This window comes from Ctenocephalides felis, unplaced genomic scaffold, assembly GCF_003426905.1.
Source record: "Ctenocephalides felis isolate EL2017-DRISC unplaced genomic scaffold, ASM342690v1 CF-g0.4_SCAFFOLD_01886, whole genome shotgun sequence".
In the NCBI taxonomy this organism is placed as follows: Eukaryota; Metazoa; Arthropoda; class Insecta; order Siphonaptera; family Pulicidae; genus Ctenocephalides; species Ctenocephalides felis.
In genome coordinates, this window is record NW_020538040.1 from 137,073,601 (window position 1) to 137,089,691 (window position 16,091).

The 16,091-nt window shown below is 31.2% G+C and overlaps 1 protein-coding gene and 2 non-coding genes across 3 annotated transcripts in view; 2 read left to right on the top strand and 1 right to left on the bottom strand.

Annotated features, from left to right (window-relative positions):
- LOC113375974 overlaps positions 1 to 10,238 on the bottom strand; it is a 65,025-nt gene extending 54,787 nt beyond the window's left edge. Inside the window, exon 1 of the mRNA XM_026615912.1 lies at positions 10,193 to 10,238. Coding sequence (XP_026471697.1) covers positions 10,193 to 10,238 — 46 coding nt within the window. The remainder of the gene's footprint in view (positions 1 to 10,192) is intronic.
- Positions 6,054 to 6,125, top strand: Trnah-gug. The gene has a single exon. It is a non-coding gene; the product is annotated as a tRNA-His (tRNA).
- Trnah-gug lies at positions 6,927 to 6,998 on the top strand. Its single transcript has one exon. It is a non-coding gene; the product is annotated as a tRNA-His (tRNA).
- Positions 10,239 to 16,091: the final 5,853 nt, after the last annotated feature.

Here is a 16,091-nt window from a genome sequence, read left to right on the forward strand (position 1 = left end):
AATCATACCATTATTGAAACTATATAAGAATTTGTACTATTGATAATCATACTTGATTTGATTACCACATCTTCGATTTTATGAAAGATTTTATAGCAAAAGAAAATGTCTGGTTTTTATAAACTAGATGAATAATTTTTGTAATTGAAAATAAATACATTAATTTATCCAGTGCCTGTAAGTGAAGTCAGACAAAAAACTAAAAAACCAAACTAAACCTGTTGTATAAATAGATTTTTTATTTTATATTATTATAATATAATCATTATATATATCGAAAAAATATGTCTAATCAAAGTTGGTAAATTTTCTATTTTAGATTCAAGGTTTAAGGAGTTATTTAAATAGAGACATAAATATACCAAATATAATCAATTCGAGAAACTTTCAATTTGTAAATATTTTGAAACATTTATTCAAAAATTTTATGCGAGATCTTTTAGCAATTGAAAATATAAAGATTTTATAAATTAAATTATTTAGAGTGAAATAAATATAAATTAAATCAATAAATATTAATAAACAAAATAAAAAATACGTTTTTATTATTTGTTGATTATTTTACAGAATTTTTGCTTCTTAGTATATTATTGTTTCCAGTTTTGTTCGCGAAAGAATTCAATTTGAGACTCAAAACGTATGCAAGTATATATATAGGGTAGGAGGAGGGGCACAAAGGTCCAATTTGATTTTCAGTAGGGTAGAGTGGTTTTACTGTCTAAACTAAATGGTCTACAAGACATCACATAACGTATATCAAACCAATCGACTATCGAACTATGTTCAGTGAAATTCCCGGTTGAATTGTAACTATAAAAATATATTTTTTACTATTTTTCTAAAATTTGTTTTTTGACCCTTTTTACCCCATGGGCACGATAACAAGGGACAGTCAGGGAAAAAACAGACTTTGATGTTTGTTGAGTGTTTAATTTAAAGGTAAAAAAGTGAATGTTATAAAGTGAATTTTAAAATATCTATATAAGTATATAAATGTATAATAATGTTTTGTTATCAATAGTTTTTGTTTCTGAAGAATACCCCGAAATGTTGAATAAAATCATTAAATAAATAATTTTTTGAAGGAAAAATAAGATCTTTAGCTCAGAAAATAAAAAATATTTATATATATGCAGAGCAAATATAGAAATGCAATTTGGAATCTTGTGACAAACAAGAAATTGAAATTATCACGAACACTCTCTCCTGACCTTATAAAAATTCAGAAATAACTGGAACTCATACATCTTTTATACCATATGAATATTCATTGAATTCATTGAATTTGAAAAATTATTCACAGAGATCAAAGATAAATCATAATTTCTAAGGTTTAATTACACATTAGTTCTTATTGCCTCATGGTTGTATTTTACGCACCAAATACTTCTGATGTATGGTACAAAATGTACTATTTGTTTATTCGTTAATGTTTATTTGCATAATATGCCGAAAATTATTGTTGAAATTTATTTGTGTTAATGTAATAGCCAATACTTTTATTATTATTATTTTTTAATTACAATATGTCACACTTAGGACATTCAGTAATTGCTTTGACTTTCTATTATATGGATCTTGAATGGATGGCAACCTAGTAGTTGTCCAATCCAGTTATGACTAATTATATATACTCGAAGTATTTGCAGACATTGTTATTATATATATGTAACTATACCCACGAGAGGCGATTTTCACTTGAGGCTATATTTGAGATTTATAACATCAAGTGGAAATTTGACATCAAAGTTGCCTGATGCCGGGCTACGGCGGTAGCGGGAATCAAACCAGCGAACCCGGGACTAGTTGCTGCTAGTCCACCGCTGGCCCAAATAGCCAATACTTGACGTACGTACTTATTGATTTATTGACATTTATTGACGACGACAATTATTTATTGATACTTTTAGACAATTAATATGTGTCATCATTCAGTAAAACATTATAAACTCCTTGAAAAATATTTTATAAATGGTTTAGAATTCGCATACATACGTATGTGCACTGCTAAATTTTACTCGAAATTCTTACATTTTCTTCAATATATTACTACTGCGTATTAAAAATATTGAATATTTTTTTGGTTTTTAATGTTGTCCAGTCAATTGCAATTTTTATTAGAAACATGATTCACCTATATCATATTTTTAAAGCATATTTTTTAATTCTCAAAATTTAAATACAATCTGTTTTTAAGATGTAGTAAAAACATTTAGTAATGATAAATGATAATGTGTAAAGTTGAGACCAAAATAGAGTTTACCCATTGGTATCCCTTTTGAGATTTCTTTTGAGAAATAATGGGTTATAATTTTGTGTTTCTATAATTTATATATTTGCATATTTTTCTCCTGATTATTATTATTTTCAATACTTTTTTTAAATTATATCCTAATTTCTTGTTACTGTATTTATTCAATGTTTGTATTATTTTAGCTGAATGAAGATACACTTCGAGTTGCATGAACTTCCCGATACGTGTTAATAATAAGAAGATTCAGCTGTTTAGATAAAATGTTTAATTGTTAATTTCAAAAATAAAATTTTTGTTTTTATTAAAATATAATCGACACGATTTCCAGTTATTATCTTTCAGACTGATATTATCTATATTTGTATTAAATAAATTCATTTTCTTAAATAGCATTTTAAGATGTTTGTTTATTCCATAATTTTTTCAATTTATTACAAAAATAGCTGAGCGATTTTTATCAAAACCAATCAGGGCGATTCACAAATGATATCTTTCTAACGATTTATACATTTTCAAATTCGGCTGCGAATTTTTCACGAAACCGTCGACGAAATTTGCACTTTTCTGCAGATTCTTCTTGCAGAACTAATCAGAACTAGTTCTTATTGAGTTCCATAATTTAAATTTTTGTAGTCGGTACAACCGTTTTTTGAGAAAACGCCGACGAAAGATTAAAAATTGACTAACATACACAAAAAATCATACGCAAAAAAATACTTTTTTTCAAATTTGGGGTCTAACGAATCAGAAGCACTTGAAATATCGTGAAATAAAATTATGAAATCGGATTTTCTGACGAAAACATGAACTTTTTCTTCGGGAAGTTAATAAATGTTAAATATTTTATTTGTACTCATTTCGAGAACCACATAATATGTTGTTCTCGATCGAGACATATTATGTCTCATAATTCAGCCAAAGAATTAAGTATGTAGTAGAAATATAATAATATTGATTGAATCAAAATGGTACAAATCAATCAGGGAACCACTACAAATTATTTAAATAAAGAGAACAAAAAACATTATCGTAAAAATAGCGTATAATTTTTAGTTTAGCGTATGAAAAATTGAAGGCAGAAGTAGAAAAATCATATAAGTAATGTTTTTACTAAAAATATTAGATATATGATAGTAAAAATTACTAAACTGCCAATTTCATTACTATAAATGAAGAAAGTGAAGAAATACAAATAAAAATAAAATTAGAAGATAAATAAACTACATTTTATATAATTTATTATATGTTTTAATTAAAATTAATAGTATTTTGTAGTGAGAGAATAACGAAATATTTTAATCAAACTTTTAGTGTATGAATGCGACTATTTGGTGACCGATTTTGGGACATCTTGAGCCTTGTTTTGAAATTGAATTTGAAATTTTGAATTGAATTGAAATTAAAATAATTTTAGAATGTTGTTTATATTCTAAACTCGCGATGGCGCAGGTACTTAAATTTCCAACTTCTAACTCTTAAGCACTCGTCCTAAAGTACTGACCGTAAAATATCTAGTCGAACCTTAGACTGTCGTCAAATTGATCCATCTGATTTGTTCAGAAAAGGGAATGATGAAATGGTCTTTCAGGTGTTGTTTATTCGAAATTTGTCGCCATTTAAATTGTTACGCTTAGTGGCAGACGCTACCTTATTGACCCTTTACCATACAATTTGAATTTTTTGATTTCTTTTAAATGTTGTTTTTGATACTTTGAAATATCAATTGTTTAATGTTGATGGCGGTAGTCTTAGGAATACTATATAATATTTTGAATACTCCAATTCTATAGCAGAAACTAAATATAATTTTATAAGTTGCCTATAATATTTTCATATGTAGTGGTGCATGGCATTGTGCTTTAAGAAAAATTGTTGTTTACTTGAAGTCTGTCGCTGGTACTTTCCTTCTCGTAAATAAAGAAATAATCGGAAAATATTATAATCAATAATTAATAAAAACTGAAGAATAATTAATAACAATTGATTTAAATTATCTTATATAATTATTAAATAATCATTAATTATAAATACTGCAAATTTCATCATTCATATTTTATAGATAGAATATAATAAAAGTGCTTATATTTGGGCGACAATCTTCATATATGTTTACAATAGATGCAAACTTTATATATATATATATATATATATATATATATATATATATATCAGAGTAACGGTTAAGAACGTGGGCTGGCACAAACCATTCCCGAGTTACCAACCTCGATCAATTCGACATCAGACAGCATAATATCTAATTTTAAGTTGAGGTTATAGATCTCAAACAAAAATTATATTTGTTCTCACCTGCATATAAAAATATAAAAATGAAAAATACTATCAAGTGCATTAATAATATGTCACAACTAGGTGAGGTCAACTACTGGGTAGTCTTTCAGAAACTAGCCAAACAATAAGATATAAATAACAATTACTTAATAGTATGGACATTCTTTAATACAAAATAATATTAAAAATCTTTTAGGTATTTATATTGATATGAAAAATACTACAATTATACAAATCATTGTCGATTTACCAATTCTTTGATTGTCGAACTTAACTGTTTTCATAAGTATTATAAATAGATCGTGCAAATAAGCAATCGATACGATTATTACAAATTCATGGCAAAATATCAATTTCCATATCAAAGTATCGATATGGAAACGATTGGAATACAATTATGAATACAATTTCGAAACAATTCAACAACGAATTCTTGCACAAAGTCTCTAAACGTCATAATGTGAAACATAAAATTTCTCAATATATATAAAGTAGAGTATCGCAGACATATGTAATACAAATATAGAATACATCATCATGTTTATATATACATATGTTACATATGATATGTATGATATCTGAATAAACTAGTTGTGAGTAATATTTTGCCTTAGGGCAAGTTGAATAAAGTTCCCGATATATGTAATTAATGTACATAATGAATAAAACTTCAGATTTAGTGACTTTTAAAACTGTGACGATTCAATTTTTAAATTTGCACGCTTTTTGTTATTCCCATCTACATTCAATTTTTATAATTAAACCACCCGTCGTAGGTCTATAATATTTAATAATGTTTCCTAAAACTATGATTTTGTCTTTTAAACATTTTTATGGTACAAAATTCTAGTCTTCCGAACGAATCGATAGCGTGAAAGGGCTGTTGTATCAAGTTCCAGGAAGCCGTGATCGTGTGGTGGTTAGGATCCCACGTTGTGGTCGTGGTAACCCAGGTTCGTATCCTGGTCACAGCAATTAATTTTAAGCTTTTTATGGTAAGAAATTCTAGTCCTCCGAAGAAATCCATAGCGTGAAAGAGGAATTGTATCAAGTCCCAGGTAGCCATTGTCGTCTGGTGGTTTGCACACCACATTGTGGCCGTGGTAACCCGGTTTCGAATCCTGGTCACGGCCGTCATTTTTAACCTTTTTTATGGTACAAAATTCTAGTCCTCCCAACAAATCGATAGCGTGAAAGGACAATTGTAGCGAGTCTCAGGTACACTTGATCGTCTAGTGGTTAGTACCCCACGTTATGTTCTTGGTAACCCAGGTTCGAATCGTGGTCACGGCAGTCAATTTTGAGCTTTTTATGGTACGAAATTCCTTCTGCGAGCAAATGGATAGCGTGAAAGAGCAGTTGTATGGAGTCCCAGGCAGTCGTGATTGACTGGTGGTTAGGACCGCCAATCCTGGTCACGGCAATCGCTTTCAAGCTTTTTATGGGGCAAAATTCTAGTCTTCTGGAGAAATCGATAGCGTGAAAGAATTATTATAACGAGTACTTGATAGCCGTGGTCGTCTAGTGGTTAGGACGCAACGTTGTGGCCGTAGTAACCCTGGTTCGAATCCTGGTCACGGCAGTCAATTTTAAGCTTTTTATGGTACGAAATTCCTTCTGCGAGCAAATGGATAGCGTGAAAGGGCAGTTGTAGGGAGTCCCAGGCAGCCGTGATTGACTGGTGGTTAGGACCGCACGTTGTGGCCGTGGTAACCCAGGTTAGAATCCTGGTTACGGATGTCAATTTTAAGCTTTTCATGGTGCGAAATTTATTCTGCGAACAAATGAATAGCGTGAAAGCGCATTTGTAACGTGTTTCAGGTAGTCGTGATCGTCTGGTGGTTAGGACCTCACGTTGTGGCCGTGGTAACCCAGGTTCGAATCCTGGTCACGGCAATCGCATTCAAGCTTTTTATGGGGCAAAATTCTAGTCCTCTGGAGAAATTGATAGCGTGAAAGAATTGTTATAACGAGTCCTTGATAGCCGTGATCGTCTAGTGGTTAGGACCTCACGTTGTGGCCGTGTTCGAATCCTGGTCACGGCAATCGCTTTCAAGCTTTTTATGGGGCAAAATTCTAGTCTTTTGGAGAAATCGATAGCGTGAAAGATTTTGTTATAACCCAGGTTCGAATCCTGGTCACGGCAATCGCATTCAAGCTTTTTATGGGGCAAAATTTTAGTCCTCTGGAGAAATTGATAGCGTGAAAGAATTGTTATAACGAGTCCTTGATAGCCGTGATCGTCTAGTGGTTAGGACCCCACGTTGTGGCCGTGTTCGAATCCTGGTCACGGCAATCGCTTTCAAGCTTTTTATGGGGCAAAATTCTAGTCTTTTGGAGAAATCGATAGCGTGAAAGATTTTGTTATAACGAGTCCTTGATAGCCGTGATCGTCTAGTGGTTAGGACCCCACGTTGTGGCCGTGGTAACCCAGGTTCGAATCCTGGTCACGGCGTTCAACTTTAAGCTTTTTATGGTCCGAAATTCATTCTGCAAACAAATGGATAGTGTGAAAGGCCAGTTTTAACAAGTTCCAGGTAGCCGTGATCGTCTAGTGGTAAGTACCCTTTGTTGTGGCCGTGGTAACCCAGATTCGAATGCTGGTCACGGCAATCGCTTTCAAGCTTTTTATGGGTGCAAAATTCTACTCCTCTGAAGAAATCCATAGCGTGGAAGAATTATTGCAACGAGTCGTTGGTAGCCGTGATCGTCTGGTGGTTAGGGCCCGACTTTGTGGTCGTGCTAACCCAGGTTTGAATCCTGGTCACGGCAATCGCGTCCATGGTTTTTATGGTGCAAAATTTTAGTCCTCTGGAGAAATCGATAGCATGAAAGAATTGTTATAACGAGTCCTTGATAGTCGTGAGCGACTGGTGGTTAGGACCGCACGTTGTGGCCGTGGTAACCCAGGTTCGAATCCTGGTTACGGAAGTCAATTTTAAACTTTTCATGGTGCGAAATTTATTCTGCAAAGAAATGTATAGAGTGAAAGTTTAGTTGTAACGAGTGTCGGGAAGCCGTGGTCGTCTAGTGGTTAGGATCCCACGTTGAGGCCGTGGTAACCCAGGTTCAAATCCTGGTCATGGAAGTCAGTTTTAAGCTTTTTATGGTACGAAATTCATTCTGCGAATAAATGTATAGCTTGAAAGGACAGTTTTAACGAGTCCTAATCACTCTTAAGCTTTTTATGGGACAAAATTCTAGTCCTCTGAAGAAATCGATAGCGTGAAAGATCATTTCTAACGCGTGCTTGATAGACGTGGTTGTCTGGTGTTTAGGACCCCACGCTGTGGCCGTGGTAACACGGGTTTGAATCCTGGTCACGCCAATCAATTTTAAGCTTTTTATGATACGAAATTCATTCTGGGAACAAATGGATAGCGTGAAAGAGCGTTTGTAAAGAGTTACAGGTAGCCGTGATCGTCAAGTGGTTAGGAACCCAGGTTGCGGTCGTGGTAACCCAGGTTCGAATCCCGTCACGGCGGTCAATTTTAGGCTTTTTATGGTACGAAATTCATTCTGCGAACAAATGGATAGTGTGAAAGGGCAGTTATCAGGAGTTTCCTGGTTCGAATCCTAGTCGTGTCGGTCACTTTTAAGCACTTTATGGGACAAAACTTTAGTCCTCCGAAGAAATTGATAGCGTGAAAGACCAGTTTTATCGAGGCCGTGATAGCCGTGGTCGTCTATAGTGGTTATGAACCCACGGCAGTCAATTTTAAGCTTTTTATGGTACGAAATTTATTCTGCGAATGAATGGATAGCGTGAAAGGATAGTTGAAACGAGTACCGGGTAGACGTGGCCGTCTAGTGGCATGAAAGAGCAGTTCTTAGGACTCCACTTTGTGGATGTGATAACCCAGGTTAGCATCTTGGTCTCGGCAATCAATTTTGAGCTTTCTATGGTACGAAATTCATCCTCCGAACTAATCGAGATCGTGAAAGGGCAATTGTAACCAGTCCGCGGTAGCTAGTTAGGGGCCCATGTTGTGGCCGTGGTAACCCAGGTTCGAGTCTTGGTGACGGCAGTCATTTTTAAGCTTTTTATTGTTCGAAATTCTAGTCCTCCGAAAAATCGTGTGAAACGGCAATTGTAATAAGTCCCAGGTAGTAAGCTAACCATATTTTTTCAAGTCAAAACCAGGACGGTAATTTTTAGTTATGACGGAAGGGGTGGGGGCATTATAACTAAAAAAATAATATGATTTTAAAATAACAAACATTATTTAAGAACTTAATAAAAAATCCGATAGCTTTCAAAACTTATAATAAAACGTTGTTCAATTTTTGCACTTTGGTATTCCAGGCAATCAAGAAGTTTTATTGAAAATAAAAGTTCAAAATTATGAATGTGAGAGGCTCTTTTAACTTGCCTTTTTATATAAGCATACTAGTTGCACATAATATTTTAGATATTTGATGCGTAGTTAAATTTTATTATCAACCAAGACGGAAGATTCAATATAGGCATATACTTTTTGAAAACCCGGGACAATCCGACACAAAAGATCTAAATCCGGGACAAATATTGCATTTAGAAAAACCCGGGACACAAGGTGGAAATCCGAGACTGTCCCGGCCAAACCGGGGCGTATGGTTACCTTACAGGTAGATCGTGACCCTACGTTGTGGCCGATGTAATCCTGGTTGGAATCTTGGTCACGGCAGTCATTTTTAAGCATTTTTAAGCAGGTTTTTAACGTGTCCCAGATAGCCGTGATCGTCTAGTGGTTAGGACCCCACTTTGTGACCCATATGGTTCTTACGACGGTGTATATTTTCACATAGTTTAAAATTTTATTATTTTCACAGCAAATTCCGTAAAGGCTATTTTCACTTGAAAACATATTTCTAATCTATAATTACAAGAGAATATATGTATTATTACTGCTTGATATCAGATTATTTGCATCGCAGGATTTGAACTCGTAACTTTATTGTTCTAAGGCCAGAGACTCTATCACAATCTTCACACACTTACGATTTCAAAATAACTTATTTTATATATTTAATTGCGAATGAAACTCGCAGATAAATAATATTTGCACATCAATCAATTTACATTTTTGTACTATGATGTTAATTGTTTTAATGATTAAATAGTGCCAAGGGCTCAAAATACAATCTAGGATAAAATGAATAAAAAATTAATTGATTTACAGACAAGTTTGTAAATTGAGATTAAATATAACCAGCAGAAATGCTGTCTAAGATTTATAACTATATATTACTTTGCACAATATTTAATTATTAACTGCAACTTTTTGAAAAAAATGTTAAATTTAATTACTACTTAAGTGTAAAACGTAATTACCCGGAGATTTAGTTGGCTATTAACTAACCGGCATTTAATTATGCATTTGTAATCAGTGAATTTAAGTTTCTGCTATTTAATGGTGTTAAAAAAAACTAAAAACACAATTTATTTAAACCGAGGTAATTACACGGTTGCAACATTACTAAATAGTTTTTATTTCTCCTTGTAAGTCTAAAGATTTGAATCGTAATATAAAATATCTATATTAGAAAGCCTGTGTTTTCCAAGGCATAGTCCAACAATTCCCATTAATTGAGATATGTTAATTTTTGTGTATTTTTAAAAAAATATATAAGAATCTAACATAAATATAGAAAAAAGTAAATGCTCACCTGTGACAGAAATTAGCCACCATTGCTGCCGTTTTAATCGTGTCATCTGTTAGACAAAAATTAATTAATTAGTATTAATTAATTAGCATTAATAAATTAGTATCAGCATACACACATACAGATGCATATAAATACACAAGAATTTGTCGTTTTAGTTCGTCGAACCCAAGAAACGATAAACAATATTTTGTACATTTTGACACTAAATCATCAGTCAACAGTTCATACTAAAATTTACATAGAAAAAGAAACAAAAGAGTATGTAATTAGTGAACATTGTTGCAATTTCCATTTTTCATAGATAGAAATATATTTCCAAGCGAAAATAGTTCCTAGTTCTGTTGCATCAAATAGATAGGACAATCTCTGAGTTGTCTTCTAAAATGCGACGTTTTTAGAAATACTGTCATAATTCATATTTCATCAAGTTCTGATTGCTATAGAAAAGTAATTCCCTATTTCTAAATAAATGTTAAATAAAACATCAATGAACAAAGTTTGAATATTTTTATATAAAATTTAAAATATTTAAAATGTCTAAAATTTATATTGGCGTACTTTTATAACTGTATCTATCTGTTTAGATTATTGATTTATTATAAATATTGTTAATTTATGAGTAGTATAGAGTGTGGCACAAAGATCCAATTTGACTTTAGGTAAATATACTATCTAAACCAAATGAAATACATCACAACAAACAACGCTTATTGATCGAACTATCTAACTATGTCACGGTTAATTCCTAATTATTGAAATGTGTTTTCTTACTATTTTTCTAAAATCTGTCACCTGTTTCTTTTTACCCCATAGACGGCGTAAAGTGGGACAGTTTGGAGGCAATTGATCCAATGTCTTATTTTTAATTTCAAAGGAATTTGACAAAATAGTGGCTACATTATTCAACCAATGCAAAATATAAATTTCAAGGGCACATTTTTTACAAAGGTAACTCTGTATATTGCCTTGATCTCGTATTTCGTTAGATATATTTATTAACAGAGTTAAAATAACTATTTATTTAATTTCCCTCTTGTAAAAGTGGATTTTAAACATTGCCATTTATCTCCTGATATTGCCTTGATCTGGTATTTCGTTAGATATATTTATTAACAGAGTTAAAATAACTATTTATTTAATTGCCCTCTTGTAAAAATGGATTTTAAACATTGCCATTTATCTCCTGATAGCGACGTAAGAATCAATGTGATGGCTGGTTATCCATCTTTTGCTCCCAACTTTCAAATATCTCCTGATAGCGACGTAAGAATCAATGTGATGGCTGGTTATCCATCTTTTGCTCCCAACTTTCAAATATTGTAGTTAAAAAATTCCTAACTTTACTTGTTTCCGAGATATCGGTGGTGAACCTTTTTACCCGCGGACTTTTAAGCCCTGCTCTATCCTATTATGCATCGCACAGTAATCTATTTATTGATAATATGAAGAAAGGTTTTATTTGATAAATGACACAATGATATAAGATTATTGAAAGTAAAATGACTTGTACTTTTTGGTAAGCAAAACTTTGAAAACAGTTTGAACTCAAAAAATTCTTTCTCTTTCAATGGTTATTTTTACACATTTTATTCAATTGTATTTTTCATGCATGGAGCGCCAAAAATTCCACACGTTTGACACCAAATAACCTTTTTTATGATTATTGTTTTTACTTTCTGCTCTCTGCAAGAAAAAATGTTGGTATGTGACTTCACAAGACGTAGAAGCAACATGCATATTTAAGTCAAAAACAAAACAAATACTACCAATAATAACAGTGCAAACTCCAGAAAATCAACAGAATTAAAAAAACAAAGATACCGCAGATAAATTCTGAAAAAGGAATTGCAGAAATCGTTGAAACCTTTGCGAGGATAAAATACGAATGATGCCTTTTTAGAATCAAGAACCAGCTGTGTCATCGTACAGAATAACAAACAATGATATGCAAATTTAATAAAGTTGCACTTGACTGTGTTCCATACTGTGCATACATTAAAGTAGTGGAGTTTTAAAATTTAATCTCCCGAAAGTTTATGTTTTTGCTAGAAAATCTGACTTGCTAATTTTGAGTTTTCACAACGTTTCAGGCTATTATTAATCGTTTTAAACTATTTCAGAATCGTTTCAAGTCATTTTTTAAAAGTCTGAACCGATTTCAAAAATTTGCTATAACTCGGTAAGGACTCGTGTTGTAAATAAAATATTTGTCCACGTTTTAGCAAAATATCCTGAATCGATTTTAAAAATTCAAAACTGTTCGCAAAATATTTAAATCATTTTTGTGAAACTTCGATCTAGAAGAATATACTAAAATATTGCAGCACTATGGCAAGTGGATTAGTTTTAAAAATTCATCAGAATTAAAAAAAAATGAGCAGTGTTTTTGTGATGTTAACCAAAATGTGGTTTACTCCGTGAATGATCTTTATAAAAAGCCACATGAGAATATATTCAGGTGCAGTGATAATTTGCCCAAGTATTTTAATTTGAAATATTGTCATTATTAATATTGAAATGGCTACCGGTGGACCACAGCAGACTATCGTGGGTTCAAATAAACTTATACATTTTCAGTTTGGATTAGGAGTTTAGGACTTTCCTAAAGTAGGTTACTTTTGAACTATAACACAGTGTTCAGTAATTTGCCAACGTTTATTGTTTAGGTATTTAATTTGTTTAACAAGTATGTATTTTCAGGAGTTTCGGGTTCCAACCTGATATGAAATCAAGTTCTATCCATTATCATTTAAAAATGTAGATCAAAATATGATTCCAAATGATAAAGTGCAAGTGCTTCCGATTAGTGCAAGAGTCACTGGGTTGCAATCTAGTAAAAGATATATCAAATAGATGGGACAACCATTAGGTTTGAGAAGAAGTATCACCACAACAGCTTAAGAACTCTAAGATTCGATTTCTGTTTAAAAACCAATAAAAAATGCGATTTCAATAACTAATTCTACAGATAATTAAAAAGTGAATAAATATAGAATAAGTTCTTTCGCATGTTACATTAAATTTAATAAATAAAACAAAATTTGCAAGAAACCCTCGGTGCACGTGTTCATATGGTGCTTAATTGTATTTTTTATTGTTATGTTGTAGATTGTTCATGAAAAAATAAAAATCAACTTCTTTAAAGGTCAGTTTGCATAATAAACTTACAGAATTTATGTCATTCTTGGAAAGATGTAAATATCAAACCGCAGGCGTTTTTTTCGGTAGAAGAATTGATAACATACATACATACATGCAGACATAAATTATGTACGTTACGATTACAAACACATACACAAATGTGTATACATATGTGAATATATATCATATATTTTTGCATTAATTACATTGGCAATACGTCGAATTTGTAATACACGTTTTGGCGTTTCATATGCGTTATCATTCAGCTAAAATAATACAAAGACAGGGGCAAATTGCTGAACTTTCCGGGCCGTAATTTAACATTAAATTTTTTGCAAACATCAAAAACATTTGATTTTTAAGAATTTTGAGAACTAATTTGATTTTTTGACACACATACATAAATTTTTCGGGGGTATGCCAAAATGTTCAGAAATCTTTGAAATGTAAAGATTTATAAATTTTTTTATTTCATTTTTTTCCGATTACTATAACTTACCGTACGGGAGTAAATAATGAATAATTAAAGTAACGTAAAAGATCTATAAAATGGCATTAAATTCATTTAAATACCAGAGTGAGGCCGATTCTGTATGGAAGCACGCCTATACCCTTTAATAAGCATAAAATACATCAATATATTTAATAATTTAAACAAAATGAAGTTTTAACTAGTTGGTATTCGTATTTTGCCTTGAGGCAAGTTACATGAACTTCCCGATATGTGTAAATGATCGACTTAATCAATAAAGTATAAATTAATTTATGAGTGTTTAAAAATATTTCGAGTGGATTTATCACACATCATTGAAAACGAACAAACGCTATATCGTTATACCAATTAACTTTAATTTTAACAAACGCTAAAGAACTTCTCAATTTCTAAAACTTTGATGAATTTTTAAAATTAAACTACTTATTGTAAAGCCGTAATATTTCAGTAAGTTCTATAAGATCATGATATATATCGCTAAAAAAGTTCCATAAAAATCGGCTTAAATTTTTTTTCAACAGTTAATTACAAGTAAACGGCTCGGTAGATTTTTACCTAAAGCTAATCAGTATCATTCCCAACTAATATATAACTAATAATGGCTTTTAAATTTCTGAAATCGGTTCAGGCGTTTTTGAGAAAACATCGATAAAATGTCTAATTTTGACAAATGCCAAAAAAAAAACGATACTAATTTTGCAAACTTTGAAGAATTTTTGAATTAAATGACTTGTCGCAGAGCCGTAATATTTCAGTATGATCTATAAGACTATGGTAACTACCGTAAAAAAAATTATAAAAATTGTCGAAAAAAATTTTTTTAACACTTTATTACAAGAAAACGGCCCGGCCGAGCTTTACCAAAAACTAATCAGCACGATTCCCAACCAATATCTTTCGAACAGTTTTTGAATGTTCAAAAACGATTCAGAATTGTGGGCTAAAACGTGGATGAAATTTTTTTCACTTTTCTGCGATTTACAAAAAAAGATTGGCTGATCGTCCCGCAAAATTGATAAACGTTAGTCCTCATCGAGATACCTACATCGATTGGCTTTTAAATTTTTGAAATCGGTCCAACCACTTTTAAGAAAACGTCGATTTATGGCAAAAAATCTGTTTACATACACATACACATACACACACTTTTACCAAATTTGGTCTCATTCGATTCAGAATGGCATGAAACGTAAAGAAAACATAAAATTAGCGAATCGGATTTTTTGATGAAAACAAACTTCTCCTTCGGGAAGTTAAAAAGGTTTTAGAAAAATAGCCACGTATCTAGATCTAGGTGAATTAAGTAAGTTATAAAAATTGATATCGATAGCAAAAACAAAAAATAAAGCGAAACTATAGGGATAAATATTAAACAATAAATCAGATTGACAATTATCAAATTTTCTCAAAAAGTAAAGAAAAAGTAAGTTTATTGTATAATTAATATGAATAAAACAAGATTCTGCCAATTTTCTAATAATAAGCTAAACATTTATTTTTCAAGTAGTAATAGAATGATATATACATTAAAGACGTGTTTAAAATATTTTCTGAGAATTTGAAAAAACTACCATACAGAGCCGTTAAGAAGTCTGCATAAAATTGTAAAATCTTTGAAAAATTTGTAAAAAAAATTTATTGGGGAAAATTGAAAACTTATTCACTTATCGGTCAAAAAAACCTATTGGCGAAAAACCATAAAATAAAACTAAAACATAATTAAAAAGATATAAAAAATTTAAAATTAGTTTTGAGCATAAAACTAAGTTTTGTGTAAATTCTGGGAAATAATCAGATATTTTCTCACATAATTGTAAATACAAATATATTGTTTTGTTTTTTTGAGAAAATTGTAATTAAGGAAATCAAATATAAGCAAACCAAATATAATATAAATATAGAACAAAATAATCAACAGATCACAACAATTCATATACCCATTTTTCATCTTTGGTCTAATAAATCTATACGACTAGATAATTAGACTTTCGATTATTATGATAAAATTATATTTAAAACAAAATAGATATCTTAAATCAGTGTAACATATATTAAAATTTTAAAGTTTTCCAGTTAATAAAGATATTCCTAAATTATTAGTAAACATACACATACATTTTTATTTTGTGGCAAAACCGGTCCTATCAGAGATCGTTTTTCGATTCTTGCATATGATCAAATTATAAAAATTTATGCATGAAACGGCACGTTTACTTCTTTTAAAATGAACCAGATAAAATAAAGTTGTTTTAAAAAAAAGTTGAA